General features: G+C 40.0%; 1 protein-coding gene across 3 annotated transcripts in view; it reads left to right on the plus strand.

Moving 5' to 3' along the window:
- The window catches only part of MYBPC1 (myosin binding protein C1), a 72319-nt gene that overhangs the window by 42210 nt on the left and 6801 nt on the right, over positions 1-23308 (plus strand). For all 3 annotated transcript variants that reach the window (XM_059472106.1, XM_059472108.1, XM_059472107.1), the window contains 17 exons: positions 1484-1616; positions 3172-3296; positions 3945-4050; positions 4352-4518; positions 5129-5291; positions 6062-6168; positions 7025-7158; positions 8217-8373; positions 9249-9353; positions 9986-10174; positions 11544-11678; positions 16075-16242; positions 16723-16811; positions 18595-18790; positions 19378-19517; positions 21741-21900; positions 22325-22461. In XM_059472106.1, coding sequence (XP_059328089.1) covers positions 1484-1616; positions 3172-3296; positions 3945-4050; positions 4352-4518; positions 5129-5291; positions 6062-6168; positions 7025-7158; positions 8217-8373; positions 9249-9353; positions 9986-10174; positions 11544-11678; positions 16075-16242; positions 16723-16811; positions 18595-18790; positions 19378-19517; positions 21741-21900; positions 22325-22461 — 2411 coding nt within the window. The remainder of the gene's footprint in view (positions 1-1483; positions 1617-3171; positions 3297-3944; positions 4051-4351; positions 4519-5128; positions 5292-6061; positions 6169-7024; positions 7159-8216; positions 8374-9248; positions 9354-9985; positions 10175-11543; positions 11679-16074; positions 16243-16722; positions 16812-18594; positions 18791-19377; positions 19518-21740; positions 21901-22324; positions 22462-23308) is intronic.

Genomic DNA, 23308 nt, shown 5'->3' on the forward strand with positions numbered 1-23308 from the left:
TGTGCTCATTGCTCACACACATTCCTGTGCTCACTGCTCACACACAGCCATCCCTGTGCTCACTGCTCACACACATTCCTGTGCTCATTCTCACACACAGCCATTCCTGTGCTCACTGCTCACAACCATTCTTGTGCTCATTGCTCACACACAACCCTTTACCTTACAAACCCAAATATGCCTCACTTCCACACAATGGAGCTTTCACCCTACAACTCCTTCCTGCAAGGAGTTAATCAGAAGGAAGCTCTGATCCATGGTAGAAGCATAAAAACCTTATCGGTGCTTACCTAAAGCATCCCTCCCTCTCAGACAAACACTGGTTCCATCTGGAATAATGTGCCCCAGGTGTGTGGAAAGGTGTTACCTGATCAGGCAATACAGAAATTAAACCTTGTGTTACCATCAATATCTTCTGCTCTAAACAGAGGTCACTCCAAACACAGGCAGTGTCAGCTCTTCATAATCTCATTTTGCACTTAATCTCCATTGCTCAGAAATCCCAGCTGTACCATAGACCCTTCTCCCTGCACTGGGTGAGGACATTCAGGCATGTCTTTCCCTATCGACCCTACTGAATAGCATATAATTACATTGAGAAATATATATACATGTGTCCCCTGACGATATACATCGAGCCAGAAATGACACAAATTCACTCAAAGGCTGGTTTGCAGGAGAAGTGTGTTTAATACAAAAAGTCCTCTCTTTTATAGACAGATTTGGCACATTCTACTTGATTGGCTAGCTAACAAAAACATCTTTCTCACAGTCCTTGAGAGGAACATAAAAACAGAGTAGAAAAACACCACGGGCAGGTGGTTGTTAACAAATTATCATCGTTTCTACGATTCCCTAAAAAGTCTCACAAGTCCACTGTGAGAAAATGAAACCCATTTTCTCCTCTCTGATCAGGCTGCTGCATCCACATACATGTGTATATAAAATACATGGTATGCCACAGAACATGTTTGCACACACATATAAATACACTTACACTATTGTGGCATCTGCTTGTTCCTGGGCAGCCTTTCAGAACTGAATGCAGTATATACATTTCCTGTGTCGCTGGTTTCCTGGAGGTGTCCTTTTTATGTGGGTGAAGTCCTCCACAAATCCAGCTGTAATCCTGATACACCCTCTCTCTTCACACCATAACATATGTTATGGTACTACACATTCATTTTTATTTATGTATTTCATTTGATGCATCTAGCTGTTCCTATTTTGAATACAATCACACTGCAAAGTCTTGAAGAAATGCCATCTTGATGTTGGTCAGGATAACTAGATGTGCACAGCTTTGTGCTTATTCTAGTGTTTCTAGATGAATCCATGCAGACCAGTGTGAGAATATCTCGTGATGTATAACATTGTGTGCATGTATTCTGACAGCTTTGTTGAGATTTATGCAATGTCATTTCAGCATCCATGTTCTTGTTTTCTGATCTCATGTTAAAATAACTCTTGACTTCCACAACAGCTTTTGCCAAAGGCCTCGATCCTGCATACCAGGTGGACAAAGGAGGTAAAGTCAGATTCATGGTGGAGCTAGCAGATCCAACAGTGGAGCTCAAGTGGTATAAAAATGGCCAAGAGATACGACCAAGTGCAAAGTAAGTGATTTTAGCTTATGTGAGCAATAAAAAGGACACACATCTCCTCCCTTGACAAGTTTGTTGCCCAGTTCTATCTCTTTGTTCAGGCTGTACCAATTTTACTGCTGAATTTCATGAGATGTGAAGAGTATGCAAATGATGCTGTGTTGCTCAGGACCCAAAAAAGTACACTGTAGGCTAAATGTAATATAGATTTTCTCCTTTATCTCAAGGCAAAAGTCTTATAGATCCTCAAAATATGTGGTGCTGTTTTCTACACAGTAGTTTTCAAAAATGAGGAAGCGCTGCCAATAAATAAATCACTTGTCCTTGGTCACAATCTCTCTACAGTAATTTTTTGCTAAGAGCAGAGATTTTACATCACACACTTACCCATAAAACCCAGGAAAAGGGGTGTGAGCTTTGTTTCATCTTCCACTACTCTGTTAACACCCTGAAGTCACAGCCTGCACCATCAGTCATGAGCAACAGGTCTAGTGTACACAAGTTTCTTCACCTGAAAATTGGTTTATTTTCTGGCTTTTCCTAGAAGTGCAGGTGCAGACATTTGAGTACATGCAGAGCAGTGCCTGGAAGTTGATCCCAATATTTTTGTGGGCACAACCAGCTCTTAGAACCCAGTGCAGAAAACCCCATTGCACAGTCAGACACACCTGGGGAAGATGTTCATAACAGTATAATGTTTATCCAATGTTTCTCAGCAGCACAAAGTCCTTGACAATTTTTCCTCTGTCCAGTAAAAAAAAAAAATAGTAATTAACAAAAGGCCTTTTTAGAGAAATGAGGCAGATTTCCTTCATTCTGTTGAAATTGAGAAAGGATTTTGGTTAAAACTTGTGATTGACAAAAAAATGGATAATGGAGTACCTTTTCTTTAGCCCCTGTATCTGGCATGAGCAATTCAGAGGGGTTCTGCAGGCAGCTCTATGGATTCCTCCCCAGCAGGAGGGTCTGGGTTGGGGGCTCCAGTGCATTTCTACCAGAAGCAGCTGTCAGATGCTAACGAGCTTTGGTCATTACAAACCTGGAGCAGATCTAAACTGGTGACATAAAGGTGAAAGGCTCCCTATCCCATTACCAAAACCCCATATCCCATTACTGATATCTTGTGCCATCTGGCCTACCAATAATATTAACCTCTTAACTTTGGCTATTATTACCCTTCACAAAAATGTTGGAATGAGTGATGGTGTCCTCTTACTGGTTATTTTCAGCTTTACTCATCTAGAGTTTCAGACTCCATTTTATTTGCCATCATTTGACTCCAGCTTCTTTTTCTTTTTTAATTTCTTCTTTTCATATCACCCAGGCCTGGGATCTTGAAACAGGCCAAAAGCAGTTCATTGTCACTCTACACCACAGCTCTTTTTTTTTGATAGAAGTCTATGACAGCTCTGTTGAAACTTGGAAATTGCTTCCAAGGACAATTTTCCCAGTACTGTGTAAACCCCTGTATTTTTGCCTCTAAAAATCCCTACAGCACTTTCTACACAAAACAGAAGGTGTCCAGAAGTTTTGCTAACATGTCTTTGCTACATTCCTGTCCAAACAGATATATTTTTGAGCACAAAGGAAACCAGAGAATTTTATTCATCAATAACTGCACGATGACAGACGATGCTCGCTATTACGTAACAGCTGGTGATGAGAAATGCTCCACAGAACTGTTTGTGAGAGGTAACTCTGTCACCTTGGTGCTGTTTCACCTGCCCTAAATTTATGTGGCTTCTTTGGCTGCAACAGAAATTATCAGGGAGGATCTGGTTAGGTATATTTTTGAATTTGCATTAGCAGCTGTTAGGATCACTTGGTATTTCTGTGATCCCTGGCCATTTATTTTTTCTCATCCTGTAGTTAGCAGCTTAGTGAAAACCCTGAAATGGGGATACACTCAACTTGGTACTGTGCATTGGACTCTGATATTGTCCAAGTGCCCTCAGGTGAGGCTTTCTAGAAGCCAGTTTTCATTCCATTTGCACTGATTTGAGAAAATACTCTATCAGCATTTACAAATGGGAGGCTGTATCTTCAGTCTCTTTGCTCCTAAGGTGTTGATTATCAAAGCAAAACAGGTATTAATAGGAAGAAATTTATACTTTTATTTATGAGTTATTATTTGCTCAATTAAGTATATCTATACTTTTATTGAGCAAATTTCCTACTAGCATTCTAAAGAGCAATTTTCTGATTTAAGGCAGAAAAGGCTGTACTGATACTCATATTAGAAGTTGAAAATAATACTGCCTTCTATAGCGAGATTTAGAAAATCTCTTTCACTTGGTTTTCCCTCTCAGGTAGTAAATCTGTAATTTCTTCTTTCCAAAGATCCTCCAATTTTGGTGACCAAAGGCCTGGAGGACACCAGCACCTATGTGGGTGAACGAGTAGAGCTGAGCTGTGAAGTGTCTGAGGATGATGCAAACGTGAAATGGTGAGACATGCTTTGAACAGCTTCCATGAAAATAAAACCCAGAAGCCAAAAATTGTGGGCAAAAATGAGGGCAGCTTTTTCCTAAAACAGTAAACTCGAAAATTGTTAAGAAAATCTCAATAAAACCTTATTAAAAATGTAGGAACACCAAAAATACCCTTATACATTCATGGGTGAGTTTGTTTAACCTTCTCTAGTGCCTTACAGTCTTGTAAAGTCTCCTCTGGGAGTTTCAATCCGTGGAAGCCTTACTTGGGCAGGACTTCCTTTGGAAAAATAAAAATTCTTTCCTTTCCATTAGGTTTAGAAACGGCGTAGAACTTTCCAATGATCCCAAATCTCGGTATCGGATTAAGGTTGAGGGTAAAAAACACACTTTGGTCATAGAGGAAGCTGCCAAAAATGACACTGCAACCTACTCAGTAATGACAACTGGAGGGCAATCAGAAGCCAAGCTTTCAGTTGACTGTGAGTATCAACCACGTTGCTCTCCAATTCATGTGCCACAGAAATTAACAATTTTCTTGTCTTTCCCTGGGAGTTAAAAAGGAGACTTAACTTCCACAGCAATTTTTTTTTCTGTGAATCTCCAGAATAATGAAGAAAACTTCCCTTTAGAAACTATTTCCAGCAGCAGGCCATGAACTAGTTCTGCTTGTTAACTTCCTGTCACACCATTAATATGGAAAACAAAGCAACCCATCCAAAGGTACAATAGGTCAACAAAGTGAATTTTCAAGGGAAGTATCTGCTTTTTCTTCAGTCCTCTCAGGTTTTTACAGGAAAGCCAAACCTAGGCACAAGCACAGGACTGTGTAATCCTCTCAGCTTGCTTTGTGCAGTACTCTTTAAAGTGCTTGTGTCTTTAAACAAAATTTATCTGGTCCATGCTCTGAAGTTATCTTGCATTGCGCATAAATGTACATTTTTACTTGTAATACTCATGCTGCTCTTGACTATTTTGTACAAATTGGCACCCTGACCAATTCATGGTTTCATTATTAAGTTGGAAATGACCCCCCCATGGTTACTGAGCTCCATCACCTTTCTTTAATGCATCTGCTTCTGTGTTCCTAAGTGAGACCTCTGAAGATATCACTTGCACTAGAAGACCAGACTGTGAGGCTGGGACAGGAAATCCACTTGAAGTGTGAGATATCTGAGAATGTGGAAGGGAAATGGTACAAAAATGGGCAGCTGATTGAAGCCAGTGACCGTGTGAAGCTTTATCACAAAGGAAGGTAAGCCTGTTGTGTATTGACGTGGCTTTTGGTGGAATGAGATTGTGGAGTTGTGCCAATATGTGGTTACCTCGCTAAAAATTATCTGCTTATCAAGCCTAACCTCTGTCCCTCAAGACTTATTTATTTCTGTCATTTTAAAAGCCATGTCTCCTTCCTTCCTTTAAGCTCATTTCATAATCTTTTGTTTATTTTGGCTGTGGAGGACAATAATCAAATCATGGATCCACCTAAGTTCAAGCTGTTTTCTTGCCATTACCATTGCTGTTGGTATGGGATATTAAGCAGAAAAATACAATTATTTTTAGACATTATTAAAATATACAATTCCTTTTCTCTTTCCTTTCTCTGCCTCTTTTTCTCATAGCTCCTGTTTGTATCAATTCACAAAGATGGTCCAACAAAAGTCAGAATATTCCCACAATGGGATCACCTGCGGATTTTTTCTTAAACAAGCAAATTGCAATTGAATGGCAGCAGCATAGAATCCCTGTGTAGAAGAGATTACACTCTTGTATTTTCCTTGTTCTGTGTTCAAACAAACAATATTAGAATCGGTTACTTTATTTGGTGATTGTCTCAGTAATATTTTGTACAAAGCACGCAGTGTTTAATCACCTAAACCACGATTAAGCAACAAGCAAAGGATTTTTAGTCAGTAATTTTACTCACTTTCACAGATCTCCTAAAATTTTCACAGGCTTTTTCTTATAGCCTCAAGCAGTCTTCAAACATAATTTACACAGACTTCTTTCTCAATTCTTTTACAGGATCCACAGATTTGTTATACCAGTTTCTGCTGTCGATGATGAGGGTGAATACATGTTTGTGCCAGACGCCTACAACATTAATATTCCATGCAAAGTACATATTGTGGGTAAGTACACCGCACAGGGACCTGTATAGAACATCTTCCTGGGACATTTGGAAACTAAAAGCAGGAGGCTTTCAGAAAAGCAGGAGGCTTGTAAGTGATCCCAGCCCTTCAAACAAAAATAAAACAGGGCATTGACTGTTCCCACAGCAACGCCTCACCTGCTTCTAGCTGCAACCAGCAACTTGGAAGTTGAAAGGAGAGCAATATAAATGACCAAAATTTCAGAAAACATGTTTTTTAATTGAACCTGAGACATGTAGGTTATCTGTATTACAAAAGGTATTGGTGGGATTTAGGGAGAGTGAAAAGGGAGGTGTTGTACTAGAGGGGAATGACCATTGCTATATTTCTAATATGTTAAAAAATGTTGCAAGAGGATATTAATCAGTTGTTCTCCTTACACGCAGTGTATAACAAAAGTGATAATTTTGTTTTCAGAAAAGGATTGGGGTTTATAAATTTTTAAACTGTAAGGACAGTGAAGGTTGAAGCATGGTCAAATGTGCCATAAAAAAAAGCCCACAGCTGAAATTCTCAAGAGCCACTTAGAGGAAACCACTCTCAGAAGTTGCCTGAATATACATAATTCTGCCTCAAGGAAACAGTTGTGTGGTTTTTCATATGGTCTTTTTATTCCAAACTGTCTATGGTGCCATGATTTCTTTTTCATCAGGCAACTATTTCCTTAAATAGATTTTTCTTCACAATTTTTTCATTAAAACAAAACTCATTTGCTTAAAAATACCAAGAAAATAAAACACAGAGCGTGTTTCTGTGTGTTGTAGACCTGTCTCAGGTCACTGAGCTCTCAGAGCAGCAGCTGCATGTCTAACTTGGACAATCTCTCCTTTTTCAGATCCTCCTAAACTTCACCTGGATGGTCTTGGGGAAAATAACACTGTGACAGTCGTGGCAGGAAACAAACTACGACTCGAGATCCCCATCACTGGTGAACCACCTCCAAAAGTCTTTTGGAGTAGAGGGGACAAGGTACATTGTCACTGTAGATGTTTCTTTAGCTTAACCAGGTTAAAAAAAAAATCTTCATAATAATCTTTAGCCTTTTGAAGAAATTTATTTTAATGGTAGAAAATAAGGGGGAGATGCCCTGCTCAAAAAAGAAGGGTAAAACAGATAAATATTATTTTGCATTTTTTGAGTATTTTTATAAAAAATAGTAGAGGAGAAGGATATATTGGATGCAGAAGAAAATTTGTGAAAATTTACCAAATGGCTATTTCTTCTATACATTTAATGCCCAGAATGGCTGCCAGGTTTTGGCAGGAAGCCATGATATGGTCTGGTTTTGGAAAATGAATGATAAATTCTAATGTAGTTCAACTCTCAAATGAAACAATAGACTGAGAAATTGGAGTCTTGCATCTGGTGTCTTAAAGCAAAACTTTTGCTTAGATCAGTCTCTGGCTGTGTAAATACCAAAATAATTGTTTTTCACATTTAAATATTCATTGTGCAATGCAGAAGCTGGAACATTTTACCACTAGTGCATCCATCAAACCTATCTGGTCCAATTTGTGACCACTATTTTTCAAATATTAATTGTAGTGTCACCACTGTGGTCCTGTCCAAACAGGGAATTACTCTAGGAGAGCTCCTCCTCCAAAATATGAGACAGCATTTGAAATCTGTGAGGAGAAACTACTGACCATTACAATCACTCTCACCTTTAAAGTGAATTACTTCCTTTTGATCTGACTTTTGGAAGAATCAGCTATTCTTTTTCCATCAAATTAATGATAATGTGGTGTTGGCAAAAGTGTGTTCTACCTAGAAGGAGAAGCCTAGTGCCTCATCCTTTGTGTTGCAATGAGTAGTAAACAGTTATCATGTCTTACTTATTTTAGTTATTTTTTCATTTTTTTCATCATTAGGTGACTAAAATGCTGAGGTTTGGTGTGGTTTTTCTTACAGTTGCTTTAATATTTTTGTTGAAGTGACCTGTGCTACTTTCAAATTTTGATTTTTGAGTATTTTGACTCTCAAATCCAGACAATATGACTTTTCCCTCTGCTCTCTGTGGTTCCTAGATGGTCACAGACAGTGGAAGAATCCGGGCAGAATCCTACCCAGACAGCAGCTGCCTGGTCATTGATGCAGCCGAGAGGGAGGATTCAGGTCCTTTCCGAATCACCTTAAAGAATGAGGCTGGAGAGGACACAGCTCTGATCAACATCAAAGTGGTTGGTAAGTCCTGTGAAACAGAGCCCATGAGCCATGCCACTGGGGTAGAGTGTCACAGACATCTTTTATGAAAAATCCTTTCCTCAGGATTTTTCCTCTTGAGAAGCTGGGAAGCCTCAGGAACAAAATGCAAACATTGATTATCTGCTGCTGTGGAATGCAACAGGTGCATCTGCGATTGGCCCATGCTGGATGTTTGTAATTAATGGCCAATCACAGTCAGCTGGCTCAGACAGAGAGCTGAGCCACAAACCTTTGTTATCATTCTTTGCTGTTGTACTCTTAGCTAGCCTTCTGATGAAATCCTTTCTTCTATTCTTTTAGTATAGTTTTAATGTAATATATATCATAAAATAATAAATCAAGCCTTCTGAAACATGGAGTCAGATCCTCATCTCTTCCCTCATCCTAAGAGCCCTGTGAACACCGTCACAGCAGAGTCTCAGGAAACTTCCATTTTCCTATTTTTCCCCATTTTCTGGTGTGGAATTGGGTGTTACTGAAGGGAGCAGGAGCTTGGAAGGGATTTAAGTAGGAGTTTATTGCTGCTTTGACAGGGGCCAGACTCCTCTGATTGCCTCAGGCTGTCCCGATCACTCCTGGCTCTCCCCTCTCCCTGGCTGTGGGCTCTGTCTTGGCACAGGCCATCCAGAGCCTCTCAAATGTCTGACCTTGGCAGAAGACCTTGGCATCCATCCATTCCTAACCACCAGCCAGGATCCACTAAATTTCTTTTTCCCCGCCCTCTCTCCTCATTAGTAATTCCTTTTGCACCTCAAAAACAATTTAGATTTGTTTCTTATTTGACATTTTTAATTTCATCCTATGCAAAAAGATGAAAGATTTTTTTTTAATAATATTTATTTTGTTTTCAACAGATGTTCCTGATCCTCCTCAGGCACCAAATGTGACTGAGGTGGGTGAAGACTGGTGTATTATGACCTGGGAACCTCCAGCAAATGATGGTGGATCACCCATTTTAGGTACCCACTTTTTTTTTTTTTGTGGTGACTCTCTAATACAGACAAAAAGAAGCAAACACCAAACAGTGGATGCAGCAGGATCAGAGTTTAGCTCAGGCCCTGGAAGGTAGCACTGGGAATATCCAGTAACTAGAATGTTCTACCTATTCTGACTTTATCAAATTCCTGTTTTTCTAATGCTTTGAGATTTGTAATTTTCTATCTTGTTACATTATTACGTCTCCCACTTGAAAGACAACCTCTTATAAAACCAAACTTGGCATTGCTATTAGCCTGTTTGTGTTAGAAGGAAATTTCAGAATTTACTGAGTAAAATGGAATATCTTTTAATAAATACACCAAACCAAGAAGAAAGCCAGAGGGGCCCAGAGGTCAGTAGGACCAGGCCCTTTTCACTCTGAACTAAACACAAGCAGCCTTCTAAGTCCAAAAAAAGCTCATATATGGCTCTGAAAGCAAATAGGTGACTCTCAGATAGCTTGCAATGAGGAAAATTATCACTCTGAAGCTAGAAGGGAATATTGAGGTGTATCCAGGTAAAAAATTGTCCCTGGGCAGTCAAAAAATAGACCTTTTATTACTGACCTTTGTGCCACTTCACTTATTATGACAAAATCTTTTCTGGTCAAAAGGATATTTCATTGAGAGGAAAAAGAAACAAAGCTCCAGGTGGATGAGGCTGAATTTTGAACTGTGCAAGGAAACAACTTTTGAGCCAAAGAAAATGATTGAAGGTGTTGCTTACGAGGTCCGTGTGTTTGCTGTCAATGCCATTGGCATGTCCAAGCCAAGCATGCCCTCCAAGTCCTTTGTTCCTTTAGGTAAGTAAACAAATGCAGAGATAGGTATACATTTAGAAAATAACCATTCATTTGTTATTAAAATCACCTAATTATATAGTTTTTATTAGTGTGACAGCTAGAAGGCTTTGTCATTCCCACAGTGACAGGCTAACTCAGTGGCCTTTTCATATAAAGAAACAGATTTTCAAACTATGGTGACAACCACAAGTGCCATGGACATATTTTATGAAAAATCCTTTGGCTAGGATACTTTTCTCCTGAGAAGCTGAGAGGCCTCAGAAATAAAATGTAAACAATAATTATTTGCTGCTGTGGAATGCAACAGGTGGATCTGTGATTGGTCTCGCGTGATTGTTTTTAATTAATGGCCAATCACAGTCCAGCTGTCTCAAACTCTTGTCAGCCACAAGATTTTATTTTCATCCCGTTCTTTTCTATTCCTTGCTAGCCTTCTGATTAAATCCTTTCTTCTATTCTTTTAGTATAGTTTTAATATAATATATATAATAAAATAATAAATCAGCCTTCTGAAACATGGAGTTAAGATTCTCATCTCTTCCCTCGTCCCGGGACCCCTGCAAACACCACCACACCACAAGTCCCTGTAAAAGAAAGGTGTCCTGTTCTGTAGATCAGCAAAGGTTCCCCCCTTGCTCAGCAGCACCCCCAGAATGCAGAGGAGGAGGAAGGAGGGGGCTGTTACAGCTCCAGCATGCTCCCTTCTTGCCAGCTGCTGAGGTGGAATACACCGCTCCCAGCTTGAATACACTACTCCCAACTTCTCTGCTCCACCAGCCACAGCTGCTTGTCCTTCTCTCTCCCCAGCAGGAGGAATTTATCTCTGGGTCAGGCTGTGAACATATAAGGGATGTGAGCATATATGGGATCATCCCTGGCATGTGTTCCCAATTAGGACTACAGTAGGAGTGTGGTCCTAATTGGGGAACACATGCCAGGGATGATGGATGTCACCCTGATTTTTTAGGATTTTCTAAGCCTTCTGATGTTTACATTCTTGTAGCAAACTTTCTCACACACTTTCTGAAAATAACTCATTGTTTTGCATTCTTTTATGGAGGAGGAGAAAGTTGATGGAGTGTTGGTTTGACCAGTGTCACTGGAGAGGTGGCACTGTCACCCTCCAATCCACTGTCACTTTTGGAAAACTGTAAATGTTGGAGTCAGAAAGTAAACTTCCCTTTTTTCTTCACCTTGAGAGCAGCAGTGTGTGCACTTGTGTACTTTCATGTCCTATAGTGACAGATGAGAAATCATCCTGGTAGGCAGGATAGCCCGTCACCTGCGATGCTAAACCAGAGAAACACAAACCATAAACACAAACCTTCCACGGTAACACCGTGTTCTGCCTTCTCCCTGCTTGCTGCAGCTGTCACCAGCCCCCCAACCCTGCTGGCAGTGGACAGTGTGACCGACACCTCGGTGACAATGAAGTGGAGGCCCCCGGACCAGATCGGGGCGGCAGGGCTGGACGGCTACGTGGTGGAATACTGCTTTGAAGGAAGTAAGTGACAGCACCCGGGGTGCCCGACCCACAGGGAACGTGGGTGAGACTGTCTCCATTTTTTCTCTACAGGTATCAGGTGCTCTGGCTGTCAGGCAGAGACTAATCAGGCAGAAAACCTCAAGGAGCAGGGTTTTGGTCAGGCTTCCTTTGGTTTGTATTCCAGACGCCACCCCCTGACTGTGGTTCAACGTATCTTACTCTTGATTTGAAATCCAAATCAAAAGCCATAAAATCTGTTGTAATGTGCCAAGTACCCTGCTAATAACTCCCCTCTTTCAGGTGCTAAATGAGAGTTAGGGCAGTAAAGAGTTCATTGGTGGATGAAGGCATAGGAAATAATGGCTACAAGTGTGGCCCCAAAATATGTTCAGGGTTGTCCCTAATACCCAGGTGTGGTAATCCCTATGTTGACATATTAATAACTTCAAGTGTCAGTTACCAACACTGAGAACAGCCTCTTCAATAGTTCCTGCAGAAGTCATCTAGGCATGCAAAGTCTAGATATTTAATTTCTCCAACGCTTCGGTGCAGTCTTGGGGATCTTTAGCTATGTCAGTCTAAGACAAAAATAAATTAGAACTGGAGGAGGAAGATAGAGAGAGTGAATTAAGTTTTGTGAGTAAAATAGGAAGGAACAGGGAAATATAAATGATATTTTACAGCTAAGAATCTTTTGATGATCAAGCAGCAGAAACAGTATTTTCCAGCAGATCTTCTTCTGAACTGGCATCAAATTTAGCCTATTTTCAAAAAAGTCAAATCCACCAGCACCTGGGTAAGTATCAAATAGCCTCTGTGGACCAACACCACCAACTGCAGCAATGTTGTGGATGTGGATGAAGGGCACACAGTTACCTCCAGCTCCACTGCTGTTGCTCTTCACTGTGCTGTATATCAAGCGAGAGGTTGAACACCTTTTCTCACGAAGGCATTTATTTCAATGGAAGCTTTTAATGAACAGTCCATAGCCTGGAGACAAGAGGCAGAGGACAGAACGTGTCATTGATGCTGTCACATGTTTCAGATTCAGAAAATCCAGGAGAACAGTAGGTCATAAACGTGGCCAGGCGCCACGGCACACTGAGCTCTCTCAGGAGAGTGGGAGAGGCTGTGAAGATCCACCCCTGGCTTTTCTCAGGAGCACTCAGCATCTGGTAGTGTTGAGATGAATATCTTTAAGGAGCAGGACTGCAAGGAGCTCCGAGACCCGGAGGAGAGTGCCTGAAGGCAGACACAGCTGGAATGGTAGGAAGGGTTTTCCTTGTCCTTTGGGAGGGAGCTGTGGGAACAGCTCAGAGTGAGTCAGCGTGCAGTCTCCCATCAAGGCACAGTGTTCTGACTCTGTTTCCACTGCACAGCCCAGGTGTAGGGGAATGTTAAGGGGACTGTCAATGTGAGGACTTGAGTGTATGCTGTATATTATGCTCTGTGTAGCATTGGGTAGAATGGAAGAGAAAAGTTAAAAGTGCTTGACATTAGTGATATTCAAATCAAGTGATAAAGAGGATGAGAAATACAAACAGGTTAATTCAAAGTATGGCTTTGAAAAGGAATCTTCTAAATCTGTCTTTAAAGGGCTGTTAGACAGAAGAACATTACATACCTGTTAAATGGAACAAATTCTTTACTTTTTTTTCCAGATAGGTTTTAAACACACGAAGATACAACAAAATGGCAGCCAAGTCTGTCATTTTACTGTTACCCACCTCAGTTAAAATACAATGGGTACAATGTATTTTACATAGTTTTGAGTGTTTATGTATATCTATATATACCTCCTATATATGCATATACATCTATATATACACAATTGACGTTATGTATATATGTTATGAAATGCTTAGGAAGAAGCAAGATAAGTAGAAAATGCCAATTTTAAAATGCCAATTTTAAAATACCAATTTTAAAAGTCGTGTTATTGGATTATTCATTTTTTTCTCTCTGTTCACTTGTTTTTCCCTTTCTTGCAATATCTTAGTGCCTCTTTTTTCTCAGCCCTGTTCTGCCTCAAACTAATTTTTTCTGTAATGTTTAATAACTCTTTTTAATTTCAAGATACTTTTTATGACTGTCTACATTCATTCTGCTTCTTTTTTTCTCCTAGTTATCTGTCTGTAAACTCATCTGTATTTACATTCTCCATTCTTTCATTGTTGTCACTGAAGTAGTTTTCAAGAAGGCTTTTTAGAGTCTTCCTCTAACATAGCAATCATTAGGAGAAATCACAAGCTGACAATAGGAAGACAAAAGAAATATATAACGATAATTTAGAAGAATAATGTATCATAAACATTGATTTGGCTTTGCAAAACTGGTATTTCCCTTTAGTCAGAACCACATAACTTGATCAACATGGTGGATTCTTGGAGTTCTTAACTATGTACACTCCATGCATGTTACTGAAGTACTGGAGTCTCATCATGAGTATCCTGACCCAGCATTGCATAGCTGTAAATAACATGAATATAGAATATATATGTGTATATATGGAGAGAGAGAGCTCCCCAGAAGTTTTTATAGCCAGTAAATAAGTACTTCAGAGACTTTCTGTTGGCTGAGACCTCTGCCAGTGTACTCATCCAGGACCATGCTAAAATACTAGAATAATATTATCATTATCCTGAAAATAGACAGCTCCAGGATTACAGGAAATCCAGGACAGTGATAACTTTGTTCAGGGAATAAAGCCTTAGGGTTTACATCATATCTGTCACCATCCATGGGTCTGGTCTTCTTTAATCTTCTATCTATGTTACCTTTAGCTAAATGTGTTCTCTTCCTCTGTTTCCTCCAAGTTTTTTTCCAAGACCTCTTCTTTTTCTGTCTCTCTTACTCAGAATTTATCTCTGATTTTCTTATCTCTTCTACAATGTGTTTCTTCTCCTTCTACACTTTCTCTCATCATCATTTTGTTTCATTTCTCTCTTCCAAGTGTTCCTTTTGTCTCCTTCCTTTCATATTTCTAGGGCTTTTCTGGGGCCCAAAAAACTCATAGAACTTTATATCCTCCTCTTCTTTCATCCTTTATCTTTCCTGTGGGCATCTGTGTATTCTGTGATCTGGATGCCCTCTTTCCATCTCTTTTCTCCCTAAACATGGGTTCTCTAAATCTGTAAAGCCCAGCATCTATCTTTGCATACTTACTAACAGGAATTGCTAACCACTGACAAAATGCTCCATCTGTGTGAAAGTGGGTGTCTCTGATTAATTTTAAAGATGGATTCTCTCAAGGTATATCGACAGATCAGTCTGAGGAATTGGGGGAGCCACCTTTTAACCTGGAAGGTACAGTATTCCACAAAGGATATACGTCTTCTTTAATGAAAGAAAAACTCTCTTCATAAATTAAAGATAAATTCCTGGCGGTGAATTTTAGGGGCAACACTCTGTGGAATTTTCTGCAGCATACGTGTAAGGGGAGGGGGAGATACTTGGGAAAAGAGTCCTTGATTGAAATGGTTTTCTGCTTGAAGCTTGAAGGAAAAGTTAATTCCTAAAAGCAAGACAGTTATGAAAATGTGCCACAGCACTACACTCTAATTCTGCAGGGATCTCAGTTGATAACAGTTCTTTGTCTTCTGTGCCCATTTCACAGTGCTAGATTTACATAGTGTGGGAGGTATTGATCCTGACTTGCCTGTTCATAAACCTGGCTCCTGTGCCCAGCAGTGTCAGGGCAGTCTGAGCTGGGAGGACAGGGTGGATAAGAAAGTATGGTTTGTAATGGAAGCTGTTTTATAGACTGAACTCTTATCATCACTCCATGAATTTCATGTGACCACCTGGGGATAGGATTAAAAATCCCAGAATGCTGTAATTATGTGAATAATTCTGGCACAGCCTTCCTTTTTTTAAGGGCATGAGGAGAGATGGCATTTCATTGCAATGTGTAAATACTCTGCGTTTCTTTTGTTTTTCAGTTATACTTTCAAGGGTACTCAGTACTGGTTGAAATTAATTGCAAAACCCATTTCTCTTCAAGGAAGCTGTTAAAGCAATGACGAGTGCTTTTGCAAATACATTCTTTTTCCCCCTTGTTTTACTCTAGCAGAATTTAAAAATCTAACAATTTTTCTCTCTGGTACACTTAAATTATAGACATATTCTAATAACATTTGTATAAATATATAAATATATAAATATATAAATATATAAATATATAAATATACAAATACGTAATCAGCAGAAAGTCTGTAGGGTTTGAAACGTTCTTCCTACATATTAAAATGAAACTACATTGTGTTACAGCATAATTAGAAAAACAAAATTGAATTATTCATTAGAATCTAACAAATCTATTACTGTTCTGTAATTTTCCTCATCCATGCTGTGGATATATTTATAATTCCCTGTTTTTTGGATTTTTCCTCCTCCCCTCACTTCCCTAAACCAGCTGATGAATGGATCGTGGCTAACCCAGAGCTGACAGACAAAACCAAGTTCACCATCAATGGCCTTCCAACTGGCTCGAAAATCCTTGTGAGAGTAAAAGCTGTGAATGCTGCTGGTGAGAGTGAGCCCAAGTACCACCCACAGCCTATTTTAGTCAAGGAAGTGATAGGTAAGATCCTGCTGCCTACCCTTGCCCACAAATACACCCTGTTTCCATACTAACACCTGGGGTTTTTTAAGGCTAATATTTACTTATTATTGTTAACTGATGATATGGCCTTACAAAGCCATTGTATGGTGGCTAGAAATCATGAAACCATTTTTGAATAATTCATAATTTTGTTTAATTTCTGAGCCTTTATTTCTCAGTTTTTCAGGGCATTTTTTTCTGCAGAACTTGATCCTGATGGTACCTTTTTTAAGTTCCTCTAAGCTTCCCTCTTGTCATACCATCATTGCATTTGGTGTTATAAAAGCTGATGGTGTCCTGAATGCAACACTGGGGGACCAAGAAATTTAAGACACCTCACTCATTAGTCACTTCTGGGAATTTTAGACCACACTGTCTAATTTTTACACTGATGCACACCAGTGCTGCCTTGGTTAGAAAAGAAGATTAGTGCTTAACACAAGCTTTTGTTTCATTCAGAACCTCCAAAGATTCGTCTACCAAGACACTTGAAACAAACCTATACTCGAAGAGTTGGAGAAACTGTGAATCTTGTTATTCCTTTCCAGGTAAGAACTAAAAATACTGACTGAAAAATTATTTTTACCTTTTCTTTTTTGCCTTTTTTTTTTTTTTTTTTTTTCTTTTTAACTGATTTCGCTGTAACTTTGGCTAGTCAGCTACCTTAAGCACAGGTGGATGTACTCTGAAGTACATCCACAGAGGTGCTTGAAAGTTTTTGGTTCAACATCTCAAACAAATTAAGTTCAGCCAAGTGATGAACCGGGTAACTCACTCAGGCAGACTGATTGGTCATCTGTCATCCAAAGGACACTTACAAATCTTCACAGTAGACATTGCACATGAGACAATTGCACAAAACAAAGGGGCTGCACTGGAAGCAGTTAAATATGGGTATCAAGAGTGGAACAGTAGCATTTAATAACTTCCTTGCCATGAGAGGAAAAGTGAGGGGAAGAGCAGGCAGACTGCAGCTGTTAAATCCTTGAGATCACAACTGTAATATGACTATTTCCAAAATATGTAACCAGTTTTCCCACAGCATCATGCTAACCTTCATTCCCATACCTTTTAAACAGCACCAGCCTCTCTCCTTGCAAGGTCCTTCTTCTGAATAAAAGAATTATGTCAGAATTCATTTCTATTCCATGTCTGCACATTTGAAGATACTGGATGGGCATAACTCAGCTTCACAGAGGCTGTTAAAAGCCTCATAAAAGCCTGATCAGCAACACACTGCAAGATATATTTTTCTTGAGAAATTAAAGGAATATTTTATGGTTATTCTCTAAAATAAAGTGTTCAAAATGGTGTGAGATTACCCTTTTCAGACAGCACCTGCAAACTGTTTGCCTGTGGAAGGCAAATTCCACAGCAGAGCACGTGAAATTCAGTCTACTTTAAGTACCTGTATTGGGCACTTAGACGCACTAAAAATGGCACACAAAAGAGATCAATCCAGCCTTCCTAGCAGCTATTACAACTTCCTTTGTAATGAAAGAAGAGAGTTTAGGATCCCTGGAGGTTGAATCTATTACTTTCCTCTTTCACTGGCAATGTAGAGAATGTAAGCATTTCCAGAGAGTGAAATACTTTGTTCTATACTTTCTGTGGGTTATTTCTCTCTCCTTTTCTTTCAGAAAACTGGAAATTATTTGTCAATTTAACCAGAGAGATAATTGTTCAATATAGTGAGAAATTGCAAATATTTTCAGTCTTCTGAGCAAAAAGAAAAAAAAGGAGAGAAAGTTACATTTTAGGTGAATTGGTATGATTGCATCTCTAAATGGCGTATAATTTTAAAAATAATTCTGTTTCTTTCAGTGTCATAGACATCTTTTATGAAAAATCCTTCCTTAGGATTTTTCCTCCTGAGAAGATGAGTAGCCTCAGGAACAAAATGTAAACAATGATTATCTGCTGCTGTGGAATGCAACAGGTGCATCTGTGATTGGTCTCATGAGGTTGTTTCTAATTAATGGCCAATCACAGTCAGCTGGCTCGGACAGAGAGTCCAAGCCACAAGCCTTTGTTATCATTCTTTCTTTTTCTATTCTTAGCTAGCCTTCTGAGGAAATCCTTTCTTCTATTCTTTTAGTATAGTTTTAATATAATATATATCATAAAATAATAAATCAAGCGTTCTGAAACATGGAGTCAGATCCTCGTCTCTTCCCTCATCCTCAGACCCCTGTGAACACCGTCACATTTCAGGACAATTTTTACTTCCTGTTTGGGAAAAAAAACGGGAATTAAACCCATTTCCTTCTCTTCCCTTTTCTCCCCCCTCCAAAAAAAATCATACCAAAATTGTTTCCTGGTTCCTTGCAGGGAAAACCAAGGGCAAAAGTGTCGTGGGAGAAGAACGGTTCTCCGATCGACAAGAACGACATCAACATCCGCAACACGGAGCAGGACACCATCATCTTCATCAGGAAGGCAGAGCGGGGCCACTCTGGAGAGTACGACATGAAAGTGGAGGTGGAGAACCTGGTGGACAAAGCCACCATAGACATTCAGATCGTTGGTATGTTTGGAGAAATGGAAATAGATCCATTTTCCCAAGGCCACGGGAAATGGGAATGCTGCCATCTTTCTTGGCAGTGATTCCTCTCCATGCTCAATTACTTGGCTGTAGGTTTGGGGTCTCTCAGGAAATCTCCATACACCATAGGGTTGTTGGAATGTGTCAGTTTCTTTTTTTCTCTGTTAAGCCTCTCAAGGTTCTTGTCTATCCAGGATGCAAGATTTTTCCTGTTGAGTGGTACCCATAGACAGTAATGGTAGCAAATTCATAGTTTGTCACAAATGCAGTGTGGAAGAAATCCTGAATGCTGAAAGTAGGAAAGGTGGGAAAGATAGACAGGAAAGCACATTTATTTTTCATTTTTAGTATCCATTCCTTTACTTAATAGGCAAAACTGGCAGCACAACATTATTAAATTTATTGTAACTCTGATATGCCTTCACTTTGGAAAGTTTTATTTTGCAACCACACCTTTCTTTTGACTTTTGTTTTGTAAAAAAAGAGAGAGAAATAAAACTAATGGGAAGATGTGTGTGGGAAAAAGATAGAGAAATCAAACAGTAGAATATGTCATATTTTTGTTGCAGATCGCCCAGGCCCACCAGAGGTTGTGACTATTGAGGATGTCTGGGGAGAGAATGTGAATTTATCATGGAAGCCACCAAAAGATGATGGCAATGCTGCCATTACTGGGTACACTATTCAAAAAGCAGATAAGAAGAGTATGGTAAGTAATAAGGAGATATTTTAAAGCTGGATGTACTAGTGAATCGTCCCTTTTAAAAACAAAAAGCTTTACATGCTTAAAAGGATGTAGGTGGACAAAGCGCAGATTTATCAGCATTTAAAAAATCTCTACAGAACCCTCTAAAAGTTCTAAAAATCTCTTCATCACTAGAAGTGGAAATATTTTCAAATTATTCCAAAGAGAAGGACTGAAAATGGGAAGGAGAAAAGTAATTCTGCATTTTTCCTTTGCCTCAGGAGAGAAAATAAAACCTTAAAATATTAATTCTGAATTCAGTAGGCGGCTACCAGAACCAGTGTTCCATTGCTGCTGTTTTCAAACCTGCAATGTCACACTGTGAGAGTCATTGCCACTGCCTACTACCCATGCAAAAACAGTACATAGGTACTTCTGTAACCACTCTGAGATTTTCTGATGAAAAGTGCAATACAGAAATATTCATTATTTTCATGAAACTAACAAAAATTTTAACAAAAATTATTTAGAGCTGTACTGTTGTTAGTACAGTTTTTCTTAAAAGACAGTGGTCAGATTCTCAGATTTAACATTTACTGCAAATTTAAACACTGGAAATCTAGGGCAATATTTAGGGAGCTGCCTTCTGCAAGAAAATCTTTTCCTCTCCTATCCTCCACATTAATATGTTGATGTCCATCATTGTCTGATCAATTCATTCTTCCTATGCCTCTATTTTCCTTCCCATCCTTCTTTTTTTTTTTTCCTCCTTCTCTTGAGACTGTAAGAAGATATGGTCTGTGGTACAGTGATCGGAACAATTTCCCCTCTAAATTACTGTGATAAGGAGAAAGTAACAACAGCAAGCAGCATTTAGGGTTCAGTGTGAAATGGATCATTCAGGTCACTTTCCTCACCGTATCTGTGGTGGTGCATTTTGCAATTCTGGCACAGCTGGTCTTCTACAAAAAACTGTTTTCCCAAAGGAACTTTGGCTCTTAATGTTGACCAAATATGAATGCAAACTGTGGTACAGGGAACTCAGCACAAGTTCATCTTTAGAAAAGCAAGAAAACTATTTAGGGCAGAGTAAAGGAAAGCAAAAACATTGTTGTGGTCGAATTGCACTTTGTATTAATTGCATTTTTAGCATTAACCTCCTTCAGCTCAGATTGTTGTTTAGGTATTGTGTAATAGGACAGAATTCACACATCCTGTTACTGCTGCAAGACTAAAGCACTGAAACCCACTTGCCCATCTTGGCCTTTAGATATCAGAGGACCACAAGCACAGAAGAACATTTCTCATGAACACACAGCCTGTGACAGAGAGGGCAGATTAGTGCAGTGGCCTCTGTGAGTGCATATTACTGCAGAATGCCTTCCCCACAGGAATGCAGTTTTGTTATCTGCAACTGTACTTCCTCTGTCACAGCAGTGTGGATCAGGAATGAGGGAGCCTGCCTTGCTCACACAACACAACCTTTGTAAGCCTGCAGCTCCTAAAATGAGCCCTTCCAGCTGCCAGTGTAACAATTCAGCAGGGTGTGGCCTTCACTGCTCAGCAGAGAGCTCTGCTGCACTGCCATCATCACTCATTTCACTATTAATTACTATTAGCTGCATTTCATTATTAATTACTGTTAGCTGCATTCTCTTCAAAGAAGAACCTGCTCCCAGAAGCTTGATGATCCTTCCAGTGGATGTCTGGGTGGTGCAGGGTGCTGGGGAGTGTTGTATTGCACTAAATAGTTTTAGTTTTTGTTTTGCACTGGGTTATTAGAGATTTGCACAGAGTAGTCTTTATATTGAACTGAATAGTTTTTGTTATATCATATGGTTTGTTATTCCCTTCTCCCATCACATGCTCTCTCCCTGACCTGTCCCTCTGCCCAATACCCCATGGTGATCTATTCCCTGGTCAGTCCCTCCCCTTGCCTCTCCTTACTCTGGTCCCCATCCTCTGTCCCCCATTCCCCCAGCTATAAAACCTCCTAAAGGCAGTTGGCTGGTCTCTTCCCGTGTGGGTTTTTTCATCTGGTGGTTCTCAAGTCAATAAATAGAGGACATTCATTCCCATGTGGAGAAGAGTGCTTCCAGTCTTTTGCTTTTGTCTATGTAAGATTGTTGGGCTAAGGTCCATATCTACCTGGATTGGACCCTAACAGCCCAGCCAGACATGGTCTTATAGATGGCACCCAACATGGGGGAGAGCTGACCCTGTGTGTCTGTGTGTCTGTCCTTTCAGGAGTGGTTCACCGTGATCGAGCACTACCACCGCACCAGTGCCACCATCAACGAGCTGGTCATAGGCAACGAGTACTACTTCAGGGTCTTTGCTGAGAACATGTGCGGCCTCAGCGAGGATGCAACCATGACCAAAGAGAGTGCTCTGATTGCCAAGGATGGTTGGTTAACTATCCTTGCCTCATCAAGGGGGAGGGGGGTGCTCAGAGGCTGGAAGGTGGCTTGAGGTAAAGGTCGTATCTCTAGAGGCACTCCCAGCCCCAAGGCCAGGTCCAACAGCAAGGGCATTTCCTATTCAGACCTCTTGGCTTGTCCACATAGCTCATAGTCACTGTTTTTAATCAGGAATGAGACATTTCTCCCATGATCTGACATTTTCTATGGTCTTGGATCTCAGACTCACATCACCACTGGCACGTGTGCATTGACACCACCTCCAGCCTGCCCTGCTAGTGCAGCCACTGGAGTCCCCTTGTACCTAAAGCAGTGCAGATCAGAACTGACCCTCTGTAGCCATTTAATGCACTTGGGTGTTTAGCTACCTGCCAAGGTTCTTTTTATGAATGTTTAATTTCCCCTTCGCAGGTAAAGTGTACAAATACCCAGTGTACGATGACTTTGACTTCAGCGAGCGGCCGCTGTTCACGCAGCCCCTGGTGAACACGTTTGCTGTCGCTGGCTACAACGCCACCCTGAACTGCAGCGTCAGGGGCAACCCCAAGGTACAGCACAGCTCTGACAGCAGCACTGAAAACACCAGAGAGTTTAACCTGACAATGAAAATTAATTATGTGCAACTTTTACCATTTAACTCATGAGCCAGGCTGAAGCAAACAGACAGGTGTGGGTTCTAAAGAATGCAAAAATAAAGGAGCTGCTTGCCTGTGCTACAGGCACTACAATAGTTAATGCACAGATAAATCAGTGAAGGGGCAGAACCTCAGGAAAAGGCTGGGCTTTGTTGAGACTCTCACTGACAGCAGCTGTACAGTTAATATAGCAATAAAACTTACTACTAAAAACCACAATTATTCTACATTCTATTAGCTCTATAAAGAGCTAATTATTCTCTAAGTAAGCACATTGCAGGAACGCTCTGGGTGCCAGGTTGTTTCTCAGACCCACTGCACAATGTGTCTTGCACTTTCTTTTGAACTGTGTCTTTTTGAGATCTTTGTTTTAGTGAGAGAAACTGAACTGGCCTAGTAAAATGAGAAATCCAATGTGCTGTTCACGTTCACCTTCACAGTTTCTGACTGTGCAAATTACTGTGGAAAAATATGTTTTTCCTATTGACTTAGAGTAATTGGATGTCAAAAGCTAATCATCAGATGTTTGCTATCATTACACAGTTCTTGTATTGATAACAGGCTTGTACTTATGACTTTAATTAGCTGATAAGAGCTGCACTGAAAAAAAAAGTGCTAAAAACTAGATGATGCAGCCAATGCTTATCTTTAAGATTTACAGTTTCCCTTCTATCACTACTTAATCTATTTTTAATCATCTATATTTTATAATCTATTTTTTATCATTTATTGATTACTCAGCTTTAACTGAACGCCACAA

The sequence above is a fragment of the Ammospiza nelsoni genome, chromosome 5, assembly GCF_027579445.1.
Source record: "Ammospiza nelsoni isolate bAmmNel1 chromosome 5, bAmmNel1.pri, whole genome shotgun sequence".
Classification (NCBI taxonomy): Eukaryota; Metazoa; Chordata; class Aves; order Passeriformes; family Passerellidae; genus Ammospiza; species Ammospiza nelsoni.